This window comes from Ylistrum balloti, unplaced genomic scaffold (assembly GCF_031769215.1).
Source record: "Ylistrum balloti isolate Yb309-2 unplaced genomic scaffold, AGI_CSIRO_Ybal_v1 Utg370882, whole genome shotgun sequence".
Lineage (NCBI taxonomy): Eukaryota > Metazoa > Mollusca > Bivalvia > Pectinida > Pectinidae > Ylistrum > Ylistrum balloti.
In genome coordinates, this window is record NW_026782502.1 from 704,685 (window position 1) to 729,651 (window position 24,967).

The 24,967-nt window shown below is 35.2% G+C and overlaps 1 protein-coding gene across 1 annotated transcript; it reads left to right on the plus strand.

Annotated features, from left to right (window-relative positions):
• Window positions 1-914: 914 nt before the first annotated feature.
• On the plus strand, window positions 915-17,465 carry LOC132559273 (uncharacterized). Its single transcript, XM_060223888.1, has 18 exons — window positions 915-950; window positions 2,129-2,277; window positions 3,483-3,528; window positions 3,888-4,106; window positions 5,091-5,165; window positions 5,780-5,875; window positions 6,276-6,368; window positions 6,626-6,709; window positions 7,458-7,600; window positions 8,443-8,488; window positions 8,806-9,036; window positions 9,901-9,975; window positions 10,596-10,697; window positions 11,118-11,285; window positions 12,058-12,141; window positions 12,785-12,900; window positions 15,209-15,391; window positions 16,343-17,465. The coding sequence occupies exons 1-18, from the start codon at window positions 915-917 to the stop codon at window positions 17,463-17,465; spliced, it is 3,069 nt and encodes a 1,022-aa protein (XP_060079871.1).
• The last annotated feature ends 7,502 nt before the right edge of the window (window positions 17,466-24,967 follow it).

Genomic DNA, 24,967 nt, shown 5'->3' on the forward strand with positions numbered 1-24,967 from the left:
GGATCTAAACACATTTCAAGGTGGTATCACTTCTAGTAAAAATAGGACATTTTTAGTTTGGTAATATTTTAAGATTCCTGACCTGTTCCAGGAATATAAAGATATTGTTATTACAGGTAACAAAGAAATCATATTGCTTTAATGACGATGGTACAAAGAAATGTACGAATGTCTCAAAACAGAGTATCACCTTTTAATGAAGTATTGAATAAGCTGTGGTATGGTTTTACTCTAACAAGGATGCTCGACAATTATGCTAATTATCTAAACCGCAGCTTGTGAAGCGCCCGATGACGAGTGGTCGGGTGGCGCAGTTGTAACGCACTCGTCTTTTACCTAGCCGTCCGTCTGGGGTTCGATTCCCGGAATGGATGCGAAAAGGTATGGGGTCACCTGCCCGACCACGTGGGTTTTCACCGGGTACTCCGGTTTCCTGCCACACTAAGATCACTCGTGCGCTTCCATCCGGGCCAACAAGAGTGATTAATATAAGTTGGAAAAACTTGCTTCCAATTGTTGTAAAATAAAGATTTAAAAATACCGATGAAAATCAAAATTGGTCCAGTGAAATGTCGCACATATGATATCCAAATAAATTAAAACGTGGATGCAGGTAACAGTAGATCTCGCTGACTGAAAATCCACCGGAAATGTATTTACATCTGCAATCTTAATGACATAGGCCTACTCTAACGACTCGACCTGAAAAATAAGCCTTTTCTGATTATAAGCCAGTAGTTCCTTAAATTTTAACCATAGTTGCTTACTATTAAAGAAAACAAACCGCGTTTTTTAAATTTCCTTCCCATTGAATTCTTTGTATCCAACATTGACCTATTTGTAAGTAATTTGCATTTCCTTTGAAGGGGTGCTGGGACCTGTGGTCGAGCTCGTTTCGTACCTTCTTAAGTACGATGTTGATGTTTGTCATCAGTATGTTGATTTTAGAAGTAAGTAAACAATTACTTATAAAAATGAAATATATATCAATACTTACATCTAACACATCTAACACTGATAATGTTATATAAGCATGCGTCATCGATGTGTTGTAGGTTATTTGTGATAGCGTTCCTCACTAACTTTGACGCAGATTTTGTTTGAATAATTATTTTTGCAAGCTTAGTTCCAATAAACCATAAGCTGATTCGAGTGTTTGAGCGGACATCTTAACTATAGTTCCTTCATTTTTGAGTCAAACTTGAATTCAAAGTAATGTACTTATAGGGGATTTATGAGTCAAACATGACTCAAAGTAGTGTAATTTTAGGGGATTTTTGAGTCGGAATTTAATTCAAAGAAATGTCATTTTAAGGGATTTTGAGTCAAACTTGAATTCAAAGTAATGTACTTATAGGGGATTTTTGAGTCATTGTTTTAGTCAAAAGTTTATCCCATGAGTCATTTTTTTTGGTCGGTTGTGACGTCACCGGGGCTCACCACCAAGACCGTCCATTATCATAAATACAAATATCGTGTTCTATATAATATGTGATAGTTCTGAGTGGACAGGATTGCTGTTTTAACAGTGTATATACTATTAAAGACGATGTGCATTATGTACTCGCTCTTCGTCTCGCCAGTTTTTGTTTCTTTGATCGGTAAGGAATAGTTGTATAAACACGGATTGCATACCGTTTGACATATCTGCCTCTTCTCCGATTTTCATATTTATTTCATAACTCCCGTTTGTAGTAGTTTGAAATGTCTTATGCTTGCTCTCTCTCTCTCTCTCTCTCTGTCTGTCTGTCTGTCTCTCTCTGTCTGTCTCTCTCTCTCTCTCTCTCTCTCTCTCTCTCTCTCTCTCTCTCTCTCTCTCTCTCTCTCTCTCTCTCTCTCATATTTTAAATATTTCAAATATTCTCAAAAATGTCGATTTCATACATGTTAAGGCTAATCATTATACCTGTATTAGACTTATTGCTAAATGTGCTCGAAGTCTTGCGATAGAACTATGTCTTTATTTGTTAACAATGAATGTCTCCAGAGCTCTTCATCTATGTTGCGAAGGTACAAGGTATTTGAGGGAAAATAGGGTCTTCGTTATCATATGTAGTTTTAAACATGAATATAAAAGAAGCTTTACAGAAAAAAATATTTTCATCGAGGATTGAATTATGTAATCCAGGTATTAAACCTGGTTATCACAGACTACAAATACAGAGAATGGAGACGAAAGGAAGAGGCAGAGAGATCCGAAAATACTGGTGTGATACCATATATCCCCCGGGACGCCTTTGGTGACGTCTACGTTAACATTGTTTTATATTGGAGAAAGTAAGTGTAAAGGACATGCACAAACATCGATATGATACTAATCTCCTGTGTCATTTGAACTCAAAAAACATGAAACTAGTGTAAAGGTAAGCACGATATTCAATACGCTGAGGCTATTTACTAAAAGTGAATTCAGTCTGAATTGATTAAATCAGAATAGATATCGTATTGTTTAAGAGAGCTTATGATTACATTGTGTTCGAAGTAAACCTTGCCTGAAACTGTATTCACAGCGTTGGTAGATATATCTTAGAAAAGTCAATTCATATAACAGTTCAATCTTATAGCTTTGTCTAACGAAATTATCGGCATTGTAGTGAATATTTATTGCTTATTCAATATTTTACTACTATCTGTAGTTTAATAATTTCGTATGATATGCCGCCAGGCTGAAAGGACGCTTTACACTCCCAGGGAATTTAAAAAGAGCACTGAGGAGTTAAAAATTGTTTTTGAAATGATCTTATCTATGTTTGAATTTTTATACCTTTCTGTTTGCTGTTTTTAAGGCAAACCAATTTATTTCTAGTTATGATTTGTAATGAGTTACAATGTTTCCATGAATTTTAGTTTTGCATATTAATAAGTGGCTAAAGGATATATTACGCCCCAACTGACGCCTTTAACAAAACACGCGTGCGTACAGAACTTGTCAATTAAACCTGGGAATATTCTTTTTTCATTATGGAAGAAACAGGTCACATAAACTCGTGTTTGTTATGTACGGTATTATTTCTTGCACGCTCGTTAGTTGCTTCCTAAGGTTACAAAACACTCGCTAAAGCTCTTTTTTTAACGTTTGAAAAATAACTCACGCGGATGAAGTAGGTACCAAACACTGCAGTCACTCGTTGTGTAAACTTTTCATACAAATCGAAATTAATTACCACATTATTTGTTACGTTATAATGTTGCCTTAGGAAGTTTTTGATAAAAAAAATTAATGTTTAACGTATATACGACAATAGCAATTGATTATTGTGCAAAAGAAAAGTTACATAGTATTGTCTTGTAAACAGATACAAGTAGATACTGTAAGGTTTAGTTTCAGATTTTGTTTAAGTATCCCCATTAAATTAATCTTGATATCCCGTTGATTAAAAATATATATTATAATACTGTTGTCAATAGTGACTAATACCATTGTATTCGTGTCTATTGTTACCTAACTTGTCAGTATGATTGTTTCTTTTTTTCTATTGTAGAGGCAGGCTATCGTTTTTTATGCGATGTGTGGCGGTGTGTCAGGGTGTAAGTGTATATCTTCATAAAATATGCAGATACACTGTATGTATAGATGAGCAAATAACACTTTATGAAAACTAATTTAATAGACATTACAATAAAAAGCAACAAATGGCCTTTGAGTCCAGCCTTGGACAATTGAGTCAAATGTCAACTTCCGGCCTGGTGGTTGCTTAAATTGAATTGACTTACAAATTACTTATTTTAAACTTAGAAGGAAATTTAAAATTCTTAATTGATTCTAATAAACTAAACAAATAAATATTTTTAAAAAAGTTTATATTATCGAAAATGGTACAAACTACAAAATTCCTATCATACCTTCTGTATGCAGTAACAGTTATTTATTTATTTGTTTTACATAGTGTCTCGCTGTAATCTTAGTAATCTATGGTGGTTACAATATACACAAGTACCCCTCGTTTGTGACCCATACACAGCGTCTTAGGTTCTGCAACGTTCAATTGGACGACTTGATTAAACTCCTTGCCTCTCTGCTCGTGTTGTGTGGAAGTACTTCACTCCTCGTCTCTCTCCAGGGTATCTCCATGACATGTGTGACGTCACGAGCGGCATATTACGTGGTAAGTGTTTAGCAATAGCATCCTTCCTGAAGTGTCGTAAAAATACGTAGAAATAAATGCTGAAACAAAAGACGTTTTCTTTCCGGAACACCTGGCATTCGTCTGCTTGGACCGATCAGAAGTGTTATAGTTTGCTCTGGTATTATGGAAGGTGAGTTTGGATGATTATGTTGGTATTTTCTTGATGTTTCATTTTGCATGTTATGGTAAATTTTCATTTTGTGAAGTCTTTTAAAATTCTCATGAAATTAGTTTGTTTTAATGTCAGAATAAAAAATAGCTTATTTAAAAATGATATGTTCTTACCCAGGCGACGCTTTAAATTGACATAGCCGTTTTTCTTACTGAACGTTACTGATATACTACAGGTAGACTACCGACCTGAAGGTTGGTTGTCTATTGTACAATACAATCTTTATAACTATTTAACCTAATTTTACAAATTTTGAAATGTTTGTTCCTTTGTTCTGTTCGATTTCCGAACATCGTGATTATGTTATTCCAATTCTGTCTTTAACGGTAATGTTAAACTTACACAAGATGATAATTAAATATTGATCTAATCTGTGCTTTTAACGACCTGCAAATTCATACTATTTTTGAAAGAACACAGTTAAAAATAAGAATTGTTTTAGGCAATTAACTTATTAATTCCGTAAAAAAAATTCTGAATCGTTCATATTTTATTTGCTTTTTGTTTTCTTCCCGTTTTTGATTTTGTAATGTTTGTGCTAACTATTAATGCTATATGTACTCCGGTACTTTTTCTGTTGAACTGATTGAGAGTTTTCTAAATATCAATTGAACAATCAAATTTTGAAACCAAAATCAGTGTGAACCTATTATGAAATCTCTGTCTATAGAGTTTATTTTGTAACTAAAGATCGGCACAGCTGCTTCAGAGGAGGAGTATATCGCTATTCTTATGATTTCTGTTAAGGGCAAGTCTTATCTAGGCCAAAGCAATATTTGTCTTGTTTTCAGTCTGCCTTCCTCAACAATACAGGGGTTGTCATATCGGTAACAGCAATTATATTCTTTGGCGTATTCATTACTGAGGTAATGTATATTACTTTTAATGTATTGTGTGGACCTCTTTTTATTGATTAATTTCTTGTTTAACGAAAGAAATATCGTATAACTAAAAACAGACAAAAAGGTATTGGAGATAATTACGATTATCAAAGTCTCATGCTTATGATTAACAAAAATCATCTGAAAAACATTATGATATCAATATTTATTCCTTGGTTAGCACCATTTTATTTCTCGTTCATAAAACAATGTATAGAAAAAATATATTTATAAATTATACACAACAATAAGTGTAAATATAAATATGTGAACTATATTAATCGCACCTTTCCGGCATCATAATAAATCGTGTTCGTTAGTATAAACAGCACAAACACGCTTGGCATTTTTGTGTGGTCAGGTAACACATGAAAATGTAAGGAGGAATATTGTCGATCCCGCGTGCTTTTCTTTTGCTAACTCACACAGCACCTTCGCGCATTTGTATTCGGGAAAACATATTAATTTCAGCTGACAGCTAGTTTCCCAATTGCTCTAAAGTAAAAAAGATATTATATCTGTAAAGAAACGTACTTTAATTATACCAAACCTTAGTCGATAACGAATGTTTTAACATCAAGAGCATACATTTGTTTTAGGTAAGAGAGAATATGGATGAAGAGGTTGAGGAATTATTTTACGCATCGTTAAACTACGAACCCTATTTTTCGCACGCAAGGGATTTAATTCTTCAGGTAATATATTTAAGAATTGATATTGAGGTTACAATAATAAAACATGGCATATGCTCATTAAACGCTCACAATTTAGCAGAATAAAATGTTGTATGTGTTGTTAAATGATATTTTTTCGTGGTAGCTTTATTTTCGTTTTTTTTCCCGTGGGTACTCGTAATCAAAGAGTAGATATCTTGAACTATTAGTAACCATCAAATTAAGTATCAACGAAATTTCGAAAAAAACTGCGAAAATTTAGCTCAACGAAAAATATTTTACAATATTTAAAGTACGACATATATACGATAAATAAAGCAGTAGTTCTGCAAGCATATTTCGAACATCGAGCAGTAGACAAATAATAACAATAATCAGTCATATGATTTCTATATTGAGCTTTACTCGTTTTTTTATGAAGTTAAGCTGCTGTGGAATAAGACGGCAACAAGACCTTCATTTGATATCGAGCTCTTCATGGTACAGATTATATCCTTTGTGTACAGATTTCAGGGTAAGTAAGGCATTACTTATCAAGTTTTACCGCGTCATTAATCGAACTGGCCTAAACATACGTGATGGGTGTCGTCGATGAAACTTAAGACGCTTACCCTTCAGAATACCTGGTCTTAATCTTCTTGTACATTAAGATATTAAATGTTTGCGTGCTATCTTTGTTGGTTTACATCTTGTCATCTTTGATTGATATTGAGGTTAGATTTTGATTTTGTTAAAGCATCATAATTATCTTGATGTTTATTTAACTTGCAGCCCTGCGTTCCAGTTCTCGAGGAACATTTTCAGACATTTTCAGGCGCTAGTCTGTCTTTGGTGACATTGACGCTCATTTTACAGGTAGGTTTATAAAGCAAAATATAAAAAAATATGGATTTGAATTCTAAAACTCTAGTCAGATATACCGTCACACTATGTTGTTATCGACGGTATATTCTGGGTTCTATTCTGGGGTGTTCTCATATGAATGAATTAAAGGCATATATCTAATAGACATTAAATAATTCAAGCATGATAAATTCTGCCAACTTGAGTAAATATGAGTATGTTTATGAGGAAAAACTTGATGTTTTTCGAACACGTTGGATGTTCCTCAGTCCCCTCTTACGTTTCAAACAGTAGGCCCTTAGCATCACTAAAGAGTCCTGTATGAAGTCACTTCATGATCGATTTGATCATTGATCAAACTATTTGCAAAGTTTGCAGATAACAAGACTGATAATGCTGTTTCTGAAGCTGTACTTACCTTCTATCTAATCTTGCAATTCCCGCCTTGCCATTATCGTTTTTAAAATAGAGATTGTACAAGACAGATTGAGTAATGCCAAATAATGAATTAAACTGCATCAGCTGGGCGCTAGCCCCGTAATTAAATAAATTTCGTAATTTTCATATATCAGATGATTTTGGAACATAGTGAAGTACATGTGTATGTTCTGAACCGTGAAAGTATTCGAATGAAGTAAAATGTGGCATGCAAGATACAGCTGACCCCTGCTACTTTTAAGGTAACCATTGTTTCATTTGCTGTTACGTTTATCCATCACAAAATACAAATTCAAAAAATCGCAGATAAACCGTCTTACAGATATTCTCACTGCTGTATGTAAACAAGAGGGTACGAGATTTGACCGATGAATCCACTGACTCGGACACAAGTCAAGTTACTCCAGTCATTCAAACAGGCATCGTTGGAATTCTAAAACGACGAGTTAAGAGCTTATGGGAGAAGTAAGTACATGTACTTAAATGGATAGATATTAAAAACAATATGATAAACGAACCAAATACAAATATGTTTGTTTTATCACTACAGCTATTTCATGATTTTGGACCGCGAAAGTTTATAATACAGACTAATACAGAGATAAGATTATAAAATATGTTGTTTTGTCTTGTTTGTTCAGTTAGGTCGATCCTGACAGTCATGAAGCAATCATATGTTAGGTTTTAGATAGACAAACTCTAAAGAATAGAATGAATGCTCTGTCTGATCTTAGAATTACACGACTTAAGGCTTCAAATTGCGAAGCTGGAAAGCGTAAAGTGAATGTAGAGAGAAATGATATTTTCATGCGAGATCTTTCAATTTCGACTCTTCAATAATACCTTGATGTGAAAGTCAGTTGATGAAATGATTTGCACTTCCTTTTCGCACACAAAAAAGGTTTATGAAAATAATAAAAAGTCCTTCCAAACCATAGACATGTAGTATTATTAAAAATACTGACATATTTGTCCCATCCTTATACATAAAACGATAAACAGATATATATCTATCCATTTGATAACTAATTATATTTACGTCTTGGTAGTCATTTCGGCTCTATATATTTAATCTTTATGATCAAACGTCACAATGGAATATAGGAATGAATGACATCATTTTATCATCTAAACTTATCATCACAATAGTCTATATTACACATATGAATAAGCAAAACATATCTTTATATATACTGAACAGAAAAGCAACAATTGAGTCGTTAGAGTGCCTTATATCCAACATGTCAATAACATTAATTGTATATCGTTCAAATGACCATGCATTAATAGTTGACATTTTCATGCAGAGATAAATACAACGGAGTTGGGATAGCCTTGAAGATCATAACAATGGTAAGTTTTTATTATAATACTATAGGCATATTCGGTGTTGTAGAAATAGATATATTGGAACCAATCAGCGCAGAAATGTTTGTATTATCAACGATAACGTTCCGTTGTTTATCTTGGAAAATTTCTAGCTATGAAATGATTTCAGGTTTTGAAAATGCGTCTAATCTTTCCATTTTTATAAAAGGTCGTTCCTTCTCTCAATTTCGTAATTCAAATAACACATTTTAATTTGTTTTTAAAAGTGATTTATATTATTACACCATGTGTCATTCACCCTATACTCTTGACGTATGTTTTTTGTGGTATATGTTTTACAGTTTTGCGGACTTTGCTTGGTTGTGACTGGACTACTACTGAGATTCGATGACATTTTTGATGATATTGAATTGCATGATATATTCTATAACCTTTCGTTTAACAACCGCCGCTTCACCTATTACATAGAGGCCCTATGGTTTGGTATGCTGGGACTTGGCATCACAGAGATGATTATCACTTTATTTGGATGTGTCATATACTGCTGGGACGCAAAATTCTTGGAAAGCATAGTACGTTACTTTGACTTTACAACTAACAATAAGCTTTTGTTTCATGCCTCATCAATCAACATTCAAATCTATTAAACTATACCCTCGAGGGGTTTTGGGACAAACCCAAAGAAGTGTTTCCCTAGGTTGCAAAGCCAGTGGGAATTCTTTTACTTATAATAAAGGCTTAAAACAAATCGAATGCTTCTTTTAAAATCCAAAGTAGAGGTCCTTTGAAAAAAAGGAAACAATATGATTGTAGCAATACACGTCAATAAAATGCAATCAAATCACCAAAGACCTCATTTGATAACTCTTACAGTCGTCCTTCTTCTTTAGGATTGACAGGAGCAACCATCCTGACCAATGTCATTTGCTATCAGAGAGATGTTTCATGATGCTACTTATTGTTTGAATGCTTAAGAGCATTTGAATGTTCCACGGCGAATAACATTCAAAAGTCAAAACTAGTGGTCAATAATGTCGACTGTTGATATGCCTATAACAATTGTCTTGCCTTTCGGGTAAAAATGAAATATTTTTGTTTTCTAATGTGCCTTTTAAAAGAACAGTACAATGTTTGTTAATAAAACATGCCTTACATAACTTTTATTGGTTGTAAATATACTAAAATATCACAAAAAGCGTTACTTACATAAATGCAGTAAGACCTTCATTAACATCCATTGTGTTTGAGGAAACAACAAGAGAAAAGCCAGCATGTCAATAGAACCTTAATTCAATCTCCATATGGATAAAGAAGGGAAAATACGAACAGAGGAAAGAGATACAAGTCTTGAAATTGCTTAAACGAAACATAAAAATATCAGAATGTGTGCTTTTGTTCTGTAAGAGTGTGTGACGGATGTACACCTTCTGTTTTAGTCGATTGTACTTCGAGGTGCACTTGCTGTCGCGGTGATAGTGATCATTGGATTGTGTATTGAGACGAAAAGCAATGTAAGGTTTGCTAAATTTTCCTGAATATGATTCTGAAATGTTTTTGTTTTTGCACGTGTTTAGATAAATTTCTAATTGGTAGTTTTCATGTAACGTTGGCAATTACAATAAACTAAAAAGAAAAACAATATTCCTGTAAAGCATATTTATTCGTTTGATTCTTTTGTGTAGCGTAGGTTGTCTTTATTGGTTTTCCGGGATCCTTATACATTCTTAACTTACGTTTCGTACATTTAGTTCGGCATTACACAGGAAAGTTCTAATGTTTTTCTTAGTGTGAGAACAATTATAGGAAAATGCTGCGTCACACCCCACTTTATACAGAACATGATAAAATGGCAACTACCTAACGTGATTATTTGAGATTGGTTCTTTTCCAACATTTGTTTCTTTCCTTGTGACCGTTGTATGATAATAGTCCCGTTCTCAGTGATTTTGATCGGTCTTTCAGTCAATTCTTTGGAAGCTTCTAGTAGTTGGCCATTGTATACGTCATTTGGGAATTTGTTACCTCTCATTAAATTTGGATCATATCATAAGGTTTTCATATTATTTTTTACAACACTGAAAAACATTTTTGCTAACATTTCATCATAAATCCTGATTTTGTTTTGTTTCAGATCGATTGGACGATGTATGATCAACTTCTTCAGCTATTCTTCAATAGATATGTGAATAGTGGAGAGGACTCTGGTACATCATGGGAGAAATTATTTTTTAAGGTATCATTATACTTTACGATTAATTCAAATCAATTTTAACTCTCAGAGAGACAGACAGAGGATATAAAGTAATAAAAATGAATAAATTACAAACTATACTTTACATGCATCACTGTATTGAGCATTTTCTGTGAAACGGTTCTAACATTTTACATAAATGTTAGGTCATTGTTACTTAGCTGAAACTCTTTTCATCGTTTCCTATTCTGACGTTTAATGTTCTTTGCGCTTCAATCGAGAACGAGCTTTATTCTAATTCATATCATTTCATTGCATTTTTTGAACTTCTAAAACATATACATTTAAGAACACACACCATACACACATTGTTTCCAATTTTTTCCAAAATAAAAAACACTGATTTGACATTAATTTGATAACTGTGATATCTTCCTTTGGGTTACATATGATCCCGTGTAGATGCAGTGTTGCGGAGTTGGCAATTATGGAGATTTCGAACACCCAAATTTGCAATTCAGACAAATATCTATCTATTGCTGCAAGAATGTGACGAGGTGGTACCCGGGTCTGGAGGCGGGGTCGGAGAATTGTACAAACGATCTTTACACGGGAACTTTCTATGAGACGGTAAGGTTTATATAAAATCACTTCGTTGTTGTGGTAGGTTAGATGTTTTCAGTTTCCAGTAATTTTGTTGGTACCGAGGCTTCCAGTCAGGAATTACGAGACATACCGTATAACCTGTTCTGTACCCACGTGTGTTTTGTTAACGCCATCAATTTCAGAAATAGATGAGACATTGAACCCCATTACGCATTATAACAAGAGTTAAATTGGTCTTCAAAGCCGAAAATTGAAATCAAATGATTACAGAAACAATATGGAGCTACTTATTGCGCGGTTTCGTTTTCGTGCTCAATGTTCATCCTGTTAGCCAATCAAAAAAGATTATATCACATGCAGTTTAACACATATGTTTACATATATAGCAAATGGAATGATAGATTGATGCATTGGGAGTTGCATAACATCCACAAATTATAGTAGAAACATGTATTGCACGTATATGACGTTCTCGGAAAACCTACTGTAAACGCTGTCTTTGGATTGCTCTAATTTTAGTCATTTGCAAAATATTCTTTAACACCAGTAATGAAATTAATTTTCCTTTCCTATGTCATTTTTTGAGACATTTGTTTTTCCATAATTGCATTTCATCCTAGAAAATATCCTTGGGATGAAAAGAATATATACAATTATTTATATTTGATTTAATTTGATTTTCTCTATTTCAAGCCATCATCGCAAAAAATCAATAATAGCCTCTATTTATGTCTATAAAACGAAAAGAAATGATACAATTGTTTAAATTAGGTTGATGTTTTATGTGTTTATCAAGGGCTGCAATGACACGCTTCTGGACAGATTCGGTGGCTACATGATCACGTTTTTATGTCTCCTCTCCTTTTTACTGGCATTTCAGGTAAGTACCACTTTCTTGTGTTGTATCATTACTTTAATCGAAGATGCAGACAGTTGGATTAAAAGAATACAACTCAAGACTTTGACAGACACAGAACGGTTGTCATTCCGATCACATTAATAACTAGTCCATCTTGTGGGATATGTTAAATGTTTTCTGGACATTATTCTCATTCGAGAACCTGACGTTACAAATGTGAATTAACCAAGGTTTACATGCCAGGTGTTGTTGGTGATGAAGGAGACGGTTACCATTGCAGATCACAACGCCTTCGTTTTGAAGGACTTCTGTATTTTTCATTGACTTTTGATTAAGGTTTTGATAGCTTTGATCGTCGGTATTGAATTGGCGAACATTAGTCTGATATTTGATGCTCGTTAGTATACATGAGTAGTTCATGATTAACAAACGGCATATCTTTACGAATAAATGACATTATCTATATTTACATCTTAGTCGGTTGTAATTACATTACATATAATTAAATATCTTTCTCATATCCAGACACAAAAGATTGATTTGAATATACATTTAAGCATAATCATACACAGAGGTAATGGAATGTGATGTTTACAGAAAATTCAAAATTCGTCCTATACACTGCAGTTGAGTATCTATTTACACTGTGAATCTTATTTTGTAGGTATTTAACATCGTATTCAGCGTTCGACGTATTCGAGTGCTTGAACCTGGTCACATTATTGATAAACAGATCAGCATCCTCGTTGAATCTGTGAAGAGAAAATGCAGAAGAGACACGTACGTTATACAATTTAACTGAATTCACTTCATTTGCCTGTGTGTAGTTTCAAAGTAACTTAAATTCAAGGTACAAATAGAAGTAAATAGTGAATTATTTCTATCAAAATATAGACTTATGTGCATTTCAAGATTGATTACGATAGGTTATTCATATTGTCGTAGTTGTTACCGACATTGATGTATAATTCGTGTCGGTGTATATGTCGCGTAATTGGACAAGTAATTATAATGTTTTTGTCAGGAATTTCCAGCTATATATTGTAGTTATTCATAACTACTACGTCCTCAACCTGTACTGTATGATCCCTGAGCATGCGCAGAGAAAACTAGAGTAAGTCAAGAATAAAAGTCGGCCATGATTCAATTAGATAGTTGGTGATGATTTATAATCCGAGTAATCCGCTGGGATCACTACCACTTCCACAGAATTTTTGTGGAGATATGGTGGTGTCATGGTTTGGCTACGCGATTTGGTGTCACAGATCATGAGTTCGAATCAGTGCAAGGCTGGAGTCTAAAGTATCTTCCTTCGTTATTTGTGTTACAATATCCAAATTACCTATATGTTTACATGTATTTAGACAGTATCAGGGCTAACTCTCCAGTTTCAAATTATGAAAACATGATTGGTCATACATAAAATGCACATTGTCAGAAGACAAATCGTCGATGGCCTGTTTTATAATCAGTATGTGAACTTCCCATTTCTTTACTGTAACACACACCTAGAACGCTACACTGCATATGATGGCGATTATGTCTTCCAATGATATTGCGTGCAAGAATATACTTGGTTCAAATCGATGTGTTCACACTACCTCAGTCCTTCAGGTGCAAATAATTTCGTTGTTGATGCCATGTTTTTCAGTTAGAGGCATGCTTAATATTAGGACGACTTTTGCTTCATTTCAAAACGATGTTTCCGTAAAATTGGTAATAAAGTATCTTGTACACTAAGTTTTGAAATCTGTGCTTATTGTTTTATATTACCTCTTGAAAGTTCATTCAGCGTACTTACTTACTTACACGTCCGCATACTGGAATTTAATGGAATCCATAATATTCTGTGTGAGAGAACTTGAGAGATACGTGATTGAAACGCGAAATAAAGTAGCCATGAAGTAATCTTACACGATGAAAATCTTTTCTTAGTTTGCTGTAAAACATAACGAGTGTATGTGTCTTAGGCGAACAATATCATGGACGTTTACTTATATAAGAATTGCTTTAAAACCAAAATATCGGGGAACACATTTGCTTTATTTGTCCTCAGACAGTTACTTAGTGGCTTCTTATCTTGTAGCTTTAGTTCGCTTCGAATATGGATAAGAGGTTCATGTTATTTATCCGTTTGTTTTGCTTTTTATCGTTCCTTAAGTCATTGTTGCATGAATTGCATAAAACAATCAAATGTGACTACTCATTCATTTCATGCTTTTGTTCGTTCTAATGCCATATTAGGCAATACCATGCTTTTAGGTATTAATCCGCTCGACCATGAGTTCTCTGCCTAGACCAAGGCAACCAAGATCCACTAAAACTGTTATCCACTGTTGTACGTTTGACGTACAACTTAAAACGACTTATGAGTAAAAGCCTGTTACAGAATAACCTGACATAATGTCGTGTCCAGGTTATAATAATTCACAAAGCGCTTTTTAGCGGTCTCATCATCCGTAAAAACATCCTTTAACCTTTGCCGCCTTTTTATGTGAGCTTAATTATTGGTTTAGTTCCTAATATATTGACGTCTTTGAATGTTTCCAAAACAACACGAAAATGCCAACATGTCAACATAATCATAACCCAAATTCAATCAAACTGAGGCAAAACATGCAGAAATAAAAGATTTACAAGGATACTCCTGAGAAAGTACCATAATAAGACCAAGTGTTCTGGCAGACCAAGCGTCTTCTGTTTCAACAAGGACAGCCGCCATGTAAATTTGTCAATCCAAGTAAGTAATGTCGCATTCTCAACTGATAACAATGTATACAACATCGGAACAAACAGGCAAACTAACGAGCATCAAACACGTCAAACTTCATATCTCTCAAAGGAATAAAATATTGAGATAACACTGTAAAACGTCCAGTCTTTCGTGAAAAATCCTAATAATGGGAACGGAACGGCCCCAATGAATATCGAATCAACTGCGACATGTAACCACCATAGGTTGGGGATGCGGGATTGTTGTTATTCAGAAATGGAAAATTCACAGCTACAGAAATCGTATATTTAAGTATGCAGATAGTGGGTACTTAAGCATGCTTAATATGTTTTTCTGTTTATGTCATTCGTGTAGGAAAATAACGGATTCCAGTGAGGGGTTGGTAACTGCAGGTCCTAGTGAGTCCCAATCGGACCCGATTCTCCGAACACCAGAAGACATGAAGAGGAACACGTTACTTCCGTCACTAGATGACAAGGCAAACACAACCACACCTCCGGCTTCCAAGACAATAGACGATACTACAGGGAGGGGAAAGTAATTATCTAAAATATGAAATAATTTCTGGTTATTTCCTTAATATCACAGTAAATATAACACATCTCAATCGAGGCATCCATGAGATGTTGCTACTTCAGTTCGTAGAGATTTATAATGGCACTGTGAAGGGAACATTAGTTGAAATCAAAGTCAATGACCGTTGTTCCAAAGGGAGCAATAGGTCAGCGGGAAGGTGGTTACACGATAAAATATCAATATTATGTTGGTCATGTCAATATTGTGGTTATTACAATATGTGCTTGGTCGGAATTACACCAAACGTCAGCCTCCCATTTTAGGTTTCTATCCAAAATTAAAGATTTCCAATAACATTTCTAGTTGGTGATAAGGGGTTCCTTACTAATCAACATATTGAAGAAGTTTTTCTATGGTTAAAAGTACTGTCTGTTTTAGTTTATTTCGTTGTTGGGAATCGTTCAATGAAATATTTTAATAGTTTAACTTTTCGTCTTAAATTCGTCGTATTAACAACAGCAGGATAATGTAATCCTCTCCGTTACATCGCAGGCTCATAATTAAAGCTCTGATCACAAAGAACGAATCAGTAGTAATGTTTTTAAGTAGGATCACTCTCAAAGGGGTATTTTGATTTGATCAATCACCTTTCAGATATGAGACCTTTTGTCTGAATAGAAAATTGTATCTTGCAAAATTTGAGCGGATACGGAAAAAACATCTACCTGCTCTTTTTTCATGTGGCTCCGTATAAATCATTCACTTGTTCACATTTTGCTTTAGTTTTATTGAATTTTATTTTTATTTTTTTCGTTTTTTTTTCTGTTTTTTAACGGTCGTTTTATAGGTTATATACATGTACGTTAGTATATATTGACATGTTCTGGAAATCTTAGGTCTGTTTGATTTAATTTTGAAGATATAGACCACAAGAATCAGACAATTAATTATTTGTTTCATGTTTTCTTATAGTCGTCGAAAGGATAAGGGAAAACGAAAACAAAACAAATCGGTGCACACTGTAGAAGTACACAGATCAGATTCAACTGAACAAGACAAGCACAGCTTTGTTCCATTACAAGGTAGAGAATCATCAAACATCGGGCTGAAACAGAACGAGAACAGGACGACCGGTAAGCGACACAGTTTCAGGCCGCCAACAAGGTCTTCCACCAGGTCCGGGCGTGCTTCTGAAACACAAGACCAAAACTTCCACTCTACAAAAACGCGACTTGAAGATAATGTTAGATTATTTACAGAGGCGGGCAATACAAAAAGTCATACAAATGAGACAAAGAAGACTTCGCAGCGGGTGGATGGTGACGCTCATATAATGGCTGACAAAATAGCAGGTAATTCTACTGGTATCGAACCTAATGATAAACGGACGTCAACGACAAAACCTGATGATAATATGCAACGTTCTGTCATATCAGGTGACAAAACAACTGAAGCGGAAACAGAAAAAAGGGAACAAATAGATAAACAGTTTCCAGGAAGTACAGGATTTAATTTGGATCATAACAATCTTGTGATTGACAAAGAAAACGAGCATTCGGATCTTGGCGATAATGACACAAAAGAGAAGTATTCCAGCAATTCCCCGTTACCTATGATGGAAACCCTTAGTACACAAACTACATCAAGTCAGGGGGGAAGGGAAGACGTGTTATCAGAGAAGCAACTGTCCACAGAAATAAGACAGGAAAACACTGAAAGGGCCGTGAAAGTGGACACTTTGCATAGAAATACTGAAGATAGAAACGAATTTGGTGTCGCAGATCTTGACGGGGAAATGGTTACTGCTACAAACAGATTTGCTGAAAATTTGGACGATTCTGGTCGCGCAGAGAAAGTGGTTGGTTCTGGAACCCCAGACAGACTTGATGAGAACGGGTCTCATGCCGAGGTAATATCTGAGGAGCTAATACATGGTAATAAAATCAACAAAGAGGTTGTACATGATGTGACTGTAGATAAGACCACAAAGATTAATGATTTCCCTGATGTTTATGAGGACGATTTCTCGGACGAGTCCGACGGTAACAACGACACAGAAGCCATAGACTTCTTCAACAAGATCGCCGGCAATTAAAAAAAGATTCATTTCTATCAATTATACTCAGGAACACCTGGACTATAGTGTATCGTTTACTAAAACATAAATCCACGATTTAGAAAGTAAAGCTGAATCAACATTATTCATGTGTGCCTTGTTATTTGTACACATCATTTATCACGTTAGAGGCTGGGGGCGGGGTATGAAAGGGAGACAACTTTGGAAAATGGAGGAAATTTCAAATTTTTGGTTGCCTTCACTTCAAAGAAGGGTTATCATAAAATTCATATTTATCTTAGCAATATTTGACTCTGATTTTGTCATATTGCTATGGTCTTAGTCACGAATGCTGAGTAAACAATGTCCATACCTTATCAACAATTTGGCGACAATGTCCAGAGACATGAATCATTAGGCGCAAACACGTGAATGTTAATTAAATTACTAAAGTCATAACCAGAGACTATTAGGCAATTTAAATGACTATGAAGTACATAATGCTAAAAAACTTAAAGAGCCAGACCCACTCTATTATAGATATTTTTCATATTTTATTGACTTGAAATGTTGTTGTATACTATTAGATAATATATACAGTCGAACTTCGTTAACTCGAACTCGGAAAACTCGAAGACCCCGTTTAACTCGAAGCACTTTGTCGGTCCCGGCAAAATCTTCTCTTTATTCTAGTAATCAAAACTCGGAAAACTCGAATTCGGAAAACTCGAAAAACTCTGTTAATTCGAAGTAAAAATTTGGTCCCAACAACAAAACATATACTGAATATGATCGGAAAACTCGAAGTATAAATTTTGTGCCGGTCAATTACATTGCTGATGCGCTACGCCGTTTTGCAATTTTACCGACAATAGGCTTTACAAGTGAATATTAATGAACAATACTGTAATTAACAATATTCATGTTTTAGAAAAGTGTTTATTGTTATTTAATTGAATGATAAAAGGTAACCGTTAGATCTTATAATTGATAGATATCGGCGATAAAAAGTGAAGTTCTACTCACATTGCGTAATTTCCGTGTCTGTCAGCCATAACAAACACCGACCTGTGTATACACTCAGTGAAGCGGAACTAAGCTATGGAAAACAATCACAACACTGGCCCGGTACTAGGCTTAATGTTTTTACAGGAGTACGCATGAAACGGTCACCTGTGCTCAATTAAACCGACAAATGAGTGAAACAATTATTTAATTAGCGTCGAAGTACTTAGGGCAGAATTAGTGAGTTAATTATGGCCTTAAATTCGAAGACTAGTGCTTATAATGAATGTTCATTTACTTACAGTGCTTTGTAAGTCGACAGGTGTTATCGTAACTAACATGTTGTGTACATGCATACTCTTTAATATAATCTTCCTAGTGTACGCGCCAAGTCAGTGATGTTGAGTAACATTTGTTGGACATGCGCAACGGAAGTTTATGTATGTTATCGAAGAAGCAGGAGAGTTCTCATAGTCGGTCATATGTAGTGCTGTTTAGAATGATATCGTAAGTTTTTCACATTGTATGTGTTTCTTAAAATGTTAGATTTGGTTCTATTTTGTTTGTATTATGTGTTTAATTAATGTCAAATTATTAAATTGTGAATGTTGATTTCCGTATCATCGTTATTTATGTAGCCTAGACTCGTGTTGACATGTAGGCTAATCTAGTTCTCGTTAATTAAAAAGGACTGACAGAACGACATTGATGGTTTCTAAATAATAAGCAAACTGCACCTAATTTAATTATCAATTCTGGTTTTTCAACGATCAAGAACAAAATATGTTTGCTTATTACCGGAATCTACATCAAGCTCGTATATAGCCAAAAAGTGACAAAAAGTACAAGGAATCAGGAACATTAAAAATCTTTGCACCAAAACTCATGAACTCGGCTATCTCGAAGACTCGGATAACTCGAAGTATTTTCGTGGTCCCATCGACTTCGAGTTAACGAGGTTTGACTGTAAATTGACTTGTATAAAGTTTCGAACTTGACATTGAAAGGGTACCGGAGATATCGGTGCCAGAATTAGTCTCATTAATCAACACCAGGATATGAATATTGATGAGGAAATGTCACGTGATACGTTCAGACGCGGTCATAACCAAAGCAAAAATTGAGAAAGAGGCGAGTAGTACGTCCATGTGACATCGCTTGTAAAGAGATTTTACCGATAAATGCAATAAATATTCTATATATCCTGTATGGAAATCTTCTAACGTATGTATTGATCACATCTTTCAATGCTTGGATATGACACAAAAACGTGCAAATTACGAGAAAATCTCCGATTAATTGCAAAGTGGTCCTCAAACGAGGGCTACGATACGGTAACGAACATCGCGAAATGGATTTATCTAAAGCGAATATTCGAGGATAAGAGTATTTATGAATATGATTTTAGAGTTATACTACACGAGAGAGCCTAACAGAGAGCGATAAAGAGTATGAACCAGCCATCTTCCTTCTTTTCGCCTCAGAGGCCGTCAAAACACGTTTTCTTCCCCGCTTCCCTTGCACGCTTTCTGCCATGTTGGAAGACGGCAGATTTATTTACAGTTCTTTGCGCATGCGTCAGAGGACAGGACGTCCCGCATAATTATGAATTAGCACTGATTAGTTTCGAATTCTTTTTTAAAACTATTTATTAGATTGGTAGCGATTTACTTTAAAATTGCGGTATTACAGGGTTAGTCAGAACTTTTGCTACCCGAGAAAAAAAGAAAATCGTGATTTTTTTTAATTTAAAATAATATCGGTCGAGGAGTGGGTCTGGCTCTTTAATGGTGCTATACGGTATATACGACAGTATTCCGGAAATTTGGAGAAGGGCGATAACTCTTGTCAGACATGAAACGATAAGTTGTCTTGAACTCGTTTTTGAGAAGAAATTGTATTTGAGATCGGAATAGGAGGAAATACAGAGCAAATGTACCAAAACAAGAGTTGATTCCATGTTGATTTCATCTAATTCGGAGTTAAATTCCCCCGAACGCTACGCCGGATACCAGCTTAAACGGACTGAATTAATTACGTTATATCAAACCTACATGCCGATGAAATTTCTCCATGTATAAAAATACTTAATCATAGAATATATTTCAATCAGAGTATTCAATATTGAAATTAATTTACCTTTGTCATCAGATGCTGAATGATCTAAATCGTGTTAGTTTTGAAAAAAAATCAAAGAAAATATCAACAGAATATTCATGAATGAAATTGGATGAAATACAAAAGAAAGATTAACATGGAGACTCCTGAAAAATATAAAGAGAACAAAGGGTGTTTTGGAAGAGCAAACGTCTCCAGCTTGATCGACGACACGTTAATCTTAGCCAGTCCAAATAAGTGATGTCATGTTCTCAAATGAGAACAATGTATACAAACAACAGAATCAACAGACGAACAAACGAGCATCACAAACGTCCAGCTTCATATCACACAACGGAACCAACAGGCGAACAAACGAGCATCACAAACGTCCAGCTTCATATCACACAATGGAACCAACAGGCAAACTAACGAGCATCACAAACGTCCAGCTTCATATCACACAACGGAACCAACAGGCAAACTAACGAGCATCACAAACGTCCAGCTTCATATCACACAACGGAACCAACAGGCAAACTAACGAGCATCACAAACGTCCAGCTTCATATCACATAACGGAACCAACAGGCAAACTAACGAGCATCACATCACACAACGGAACCAACAAACAAACTGATGAACTTTAAACACGTCCAGCTTCATATCACACAACGGAACCAACAGGCAAACTAACGAGCATCACAAACGTCCAGCTTCATATCACACAACGGAACCAACAGGCAAACTAACGAGCATCACATCACACAACGGAACCAACAGGCAAACTAACGAGCATCACAAACGTCCAGCTTCATATCACACAACGGAACCAACAGGCAAACTAACGAGCATCACATCACACAACGGAACCAACACACAAACTAACGAGCTTTAAAACGTCCAGCTTCATATCACACAACGGAACCAACAGGCAAACTAACGAGCATCACAAACGTCCAGCTTCATATCACACAACGGAACCAACAGGCAAACTAACGAGCATCACAAACGTCCAGTTTCATATCACACAACGGAACCAACAGGCAAACTAACGAGCATCACAAACGTCCAGCTTCATATCACACAACGGAACCAACAGGCAAACTAACGAGCATCACAAACGTCCAGCTTCATATCACACAACGGAACCAACAGGCAAACTAACGAGCATCACAAACGTCCAGCTTCATATCACACAACGGAACCAACAGGCAAACTAACGAGCATCACAAACGTCCAGCTTCATATCACACAACGGAACCAACAGGCAAACTAACGAGCATCACATCACACAACGGAACCAACAGGCAAACTAATGAGCATCAAACACGTCCAGCTTCATGCCGTACAACGGAACCAACAGGCAAACTAACGAGCATCACATCACACAACGGAACCAACAAACAAACTGATGAACTTTAAACACGTCCAGCTTCATATCACACAACGGAACCAACAGGCAAACTAACGAGCATCACAAACGTCCAGCTTCATAACACACAACGGAACCAACAGGCAAACTAACGAGCATCACAAACGTCCAGTTTCATATCACACAACGGAACCAACAGGCAAACTAACGAGCATCACAAACGTCCAGCTTCGTATCACACAACGGAACCAACAGGCAAACTAACGAGCATCACAAACGTCCAGCTTCATATCACAAACGGAACCAACAGGCAAACTAACGAGCATCACAAACGTCCAGCTTCATATCACACAACGGAACCAACAGGCAAACTAACGAGCATCAAACACGTCCAGCTTCATATCACACAATGGAACCAACAGGCAAACTAACGAGCATCACATCACACAACGGAACCTACAAACAAACTGATGAACTTTAAACACGTCCAGCTTTATATCACACAACGGAACCAACAAACAAACTGATGAACTTTAAACACGTCCAGCTTCATATCACACCAAGAAATAGAATATATCTCTATATGATCACTATGATGACAGTAAAATTTCCACATATTGGCAGCATCCTTTGAAACCCTGTGTTACAAAGTTGTCCGTTTGTTGACTTCCTGCACGAAAATCGTGATAGTGAAAACAGGCCTTTGTATATTAAACTAACTGCAATATGCAAATACCACAGGTTGGGGATACAGGAATGTTGCTATCCAGAAAATTCACAATGGGTAAATGGTAATCATCACGCTATTAATACAGCTTGGTGGAAGGCTCTTCGTGTTGGTTTCATCGTAAGAAAGATCGAGATAAGTGGCTGATGTAGAAGAGTCTGAAGTGTCCTTGATATCCATTTCTGGTTGACATATATGGACTTGGTTAATACTGTTTTGATAAGCTGTGTGATAATTAAGTCTCGTATACATGTAGGCATACCAATATCTTACCACTAAACTCAACGATGTTGTCAACCAGAATCTCGATCATTTTTATGTTTTCATTCGCCGTATATATCTCGGATATGGGTGTATCATATTGTTCGTGTATAACAATTCAGTACAGTTCACAATTACAAGGACCTATTGATATGTTGTCAGACATGTATTCAAGAAGTTAAGCAGGAGTATTTCAGCTCTACTACTCGGCTGTATACCTGACGACTGGTGTCATTTGGTCAGTTTATGTCTAAGAGGTAGCACTCTAAATTAAACAAGGCAAGTGCCTTTTGTAAAATGGACAAAATCGCTGAAATAGCAATGATTCAATATTTGCATAAGAAAGGCATAGCCGGTCACTTTAACCAGCATTTTTGCATTTTAAAAACTGAGTTCCTAAGTCAGAACAAGAGGCCCAGAGGCCCTGTATCCCTAATCTGGATGACCAACTATACTATATCTGTGCATATGTTCCACGTTTAACACATTTGGCCCATTTGACCTTGACTATGGGTCAAGATCATTTCTTTTTGCAAACAAGCTACGTGCTCTAAAATCAAAGAAGAATAAATATCTGGCATTTCAATTTTTCACATCACGGAAAAAAAAATCCTGTTTTGTCAACTCGTATAAAAATTTGTACATAACTTGAAATCATAAACCAATCTCATTTTGTTGCTGCTATTAACATTCTAGTTGCTAGATATGAATTTACAATTGCTTTTTGGTGAAGATGATTAAACTATACATTAAAGTCGCTCAGCCTTTTTATGTTATACTTTGAAAAATATTGCAGTGGATACCTACTAATTATCTTGTCATCTTGCCAGCCGTGCCTCTTCAGACGATAATTTGAATTGAGACACATTCTCTGGTTAGTTTTTCATTATTCTTTATTTCACTGATCCATGAAATCAAACCAAAATGAAAGGCTCAATAAATTGCATCAAATAGAATTTTTTTGTCAAAACGTGGTTTATGAATATGATTTTCAGAAGCCCAGATTTCTTATCAATCCAAACAGGTGTTAAATATATGTATTTAAGATATGAAGTAGTAAGTTCCAAACAAGTGTCAAATATGTGTATTTAACATATTAAGCGGAAAGTGTTCAGAAAAATTTTTCATCCAAGTATTTAGTCAGAAAACACTTCACTGACAGCACATTTAAATTTGTTTTCTTTTGTCAAGGACATTAACAATGCAGAGCACAAAACTCTCCTAATGGATAAAAACAATGAGTATAATTCTGACTTAAATTTGACTAAGTAAAACAACACATTGCACTACACAAAAAAACAACAATTAAAACATCAAGACCTAAAACAATAGGTTCTACTGAAATAAATTGTATCTGCCACTTAGTGTAGTATTACTTCAACTGCTGTCGACCAAAATAACCTGTCATGTTCACCTCCAATGAAGAAGACAGGCAGACCAATTTCTGAATTACATTTGTGAAATGCATGGTTGTTTTTGGAATGTCTACACTTTACAGGTGGGCACACGATACTATAAATGCCATGGATCAAATTAAATATTTCAGGTAAAATTCATGTGACAAGTCACTCATTTGTTGACTGTAATACACAATAAAATGGTCTGGTTACGTTGTAAAAACTGTAAAAATAAAATCAACCAAACAAAGTGCAGAACGTAAAACATATAATGTTTGGAAGTAAAAGGCAGTACATATTGTGACAACACCTTTCTTCAAACAACAACTAAATTTAATGAACAAAAAATGCCATGAACAACATAAACAGAAATTGGGTGAAAAGTAATTTAGGTAAGGTGCTAAAAGTCTAATCATTGATCATTGAATAGCTAAAATTAATCACTTTTTTCAAGATCCAGATAAAATGTGCTGGGGGTCTAAGGTTGCAGTAAACTGTTGATTTGTCCCCTCTTCATTTAAATTACAGGCAAGTTTGAGCTAAATATGTACAACAACTAGAGTGATCCTATAAAACACACGTATATACATATCTAAAATCTACATTATACTTGTAATTGAAAGAGTAATGAAAATTATGAAAACAAGTATTTTACTAGCTCATTGACTTGTGTAAGAAA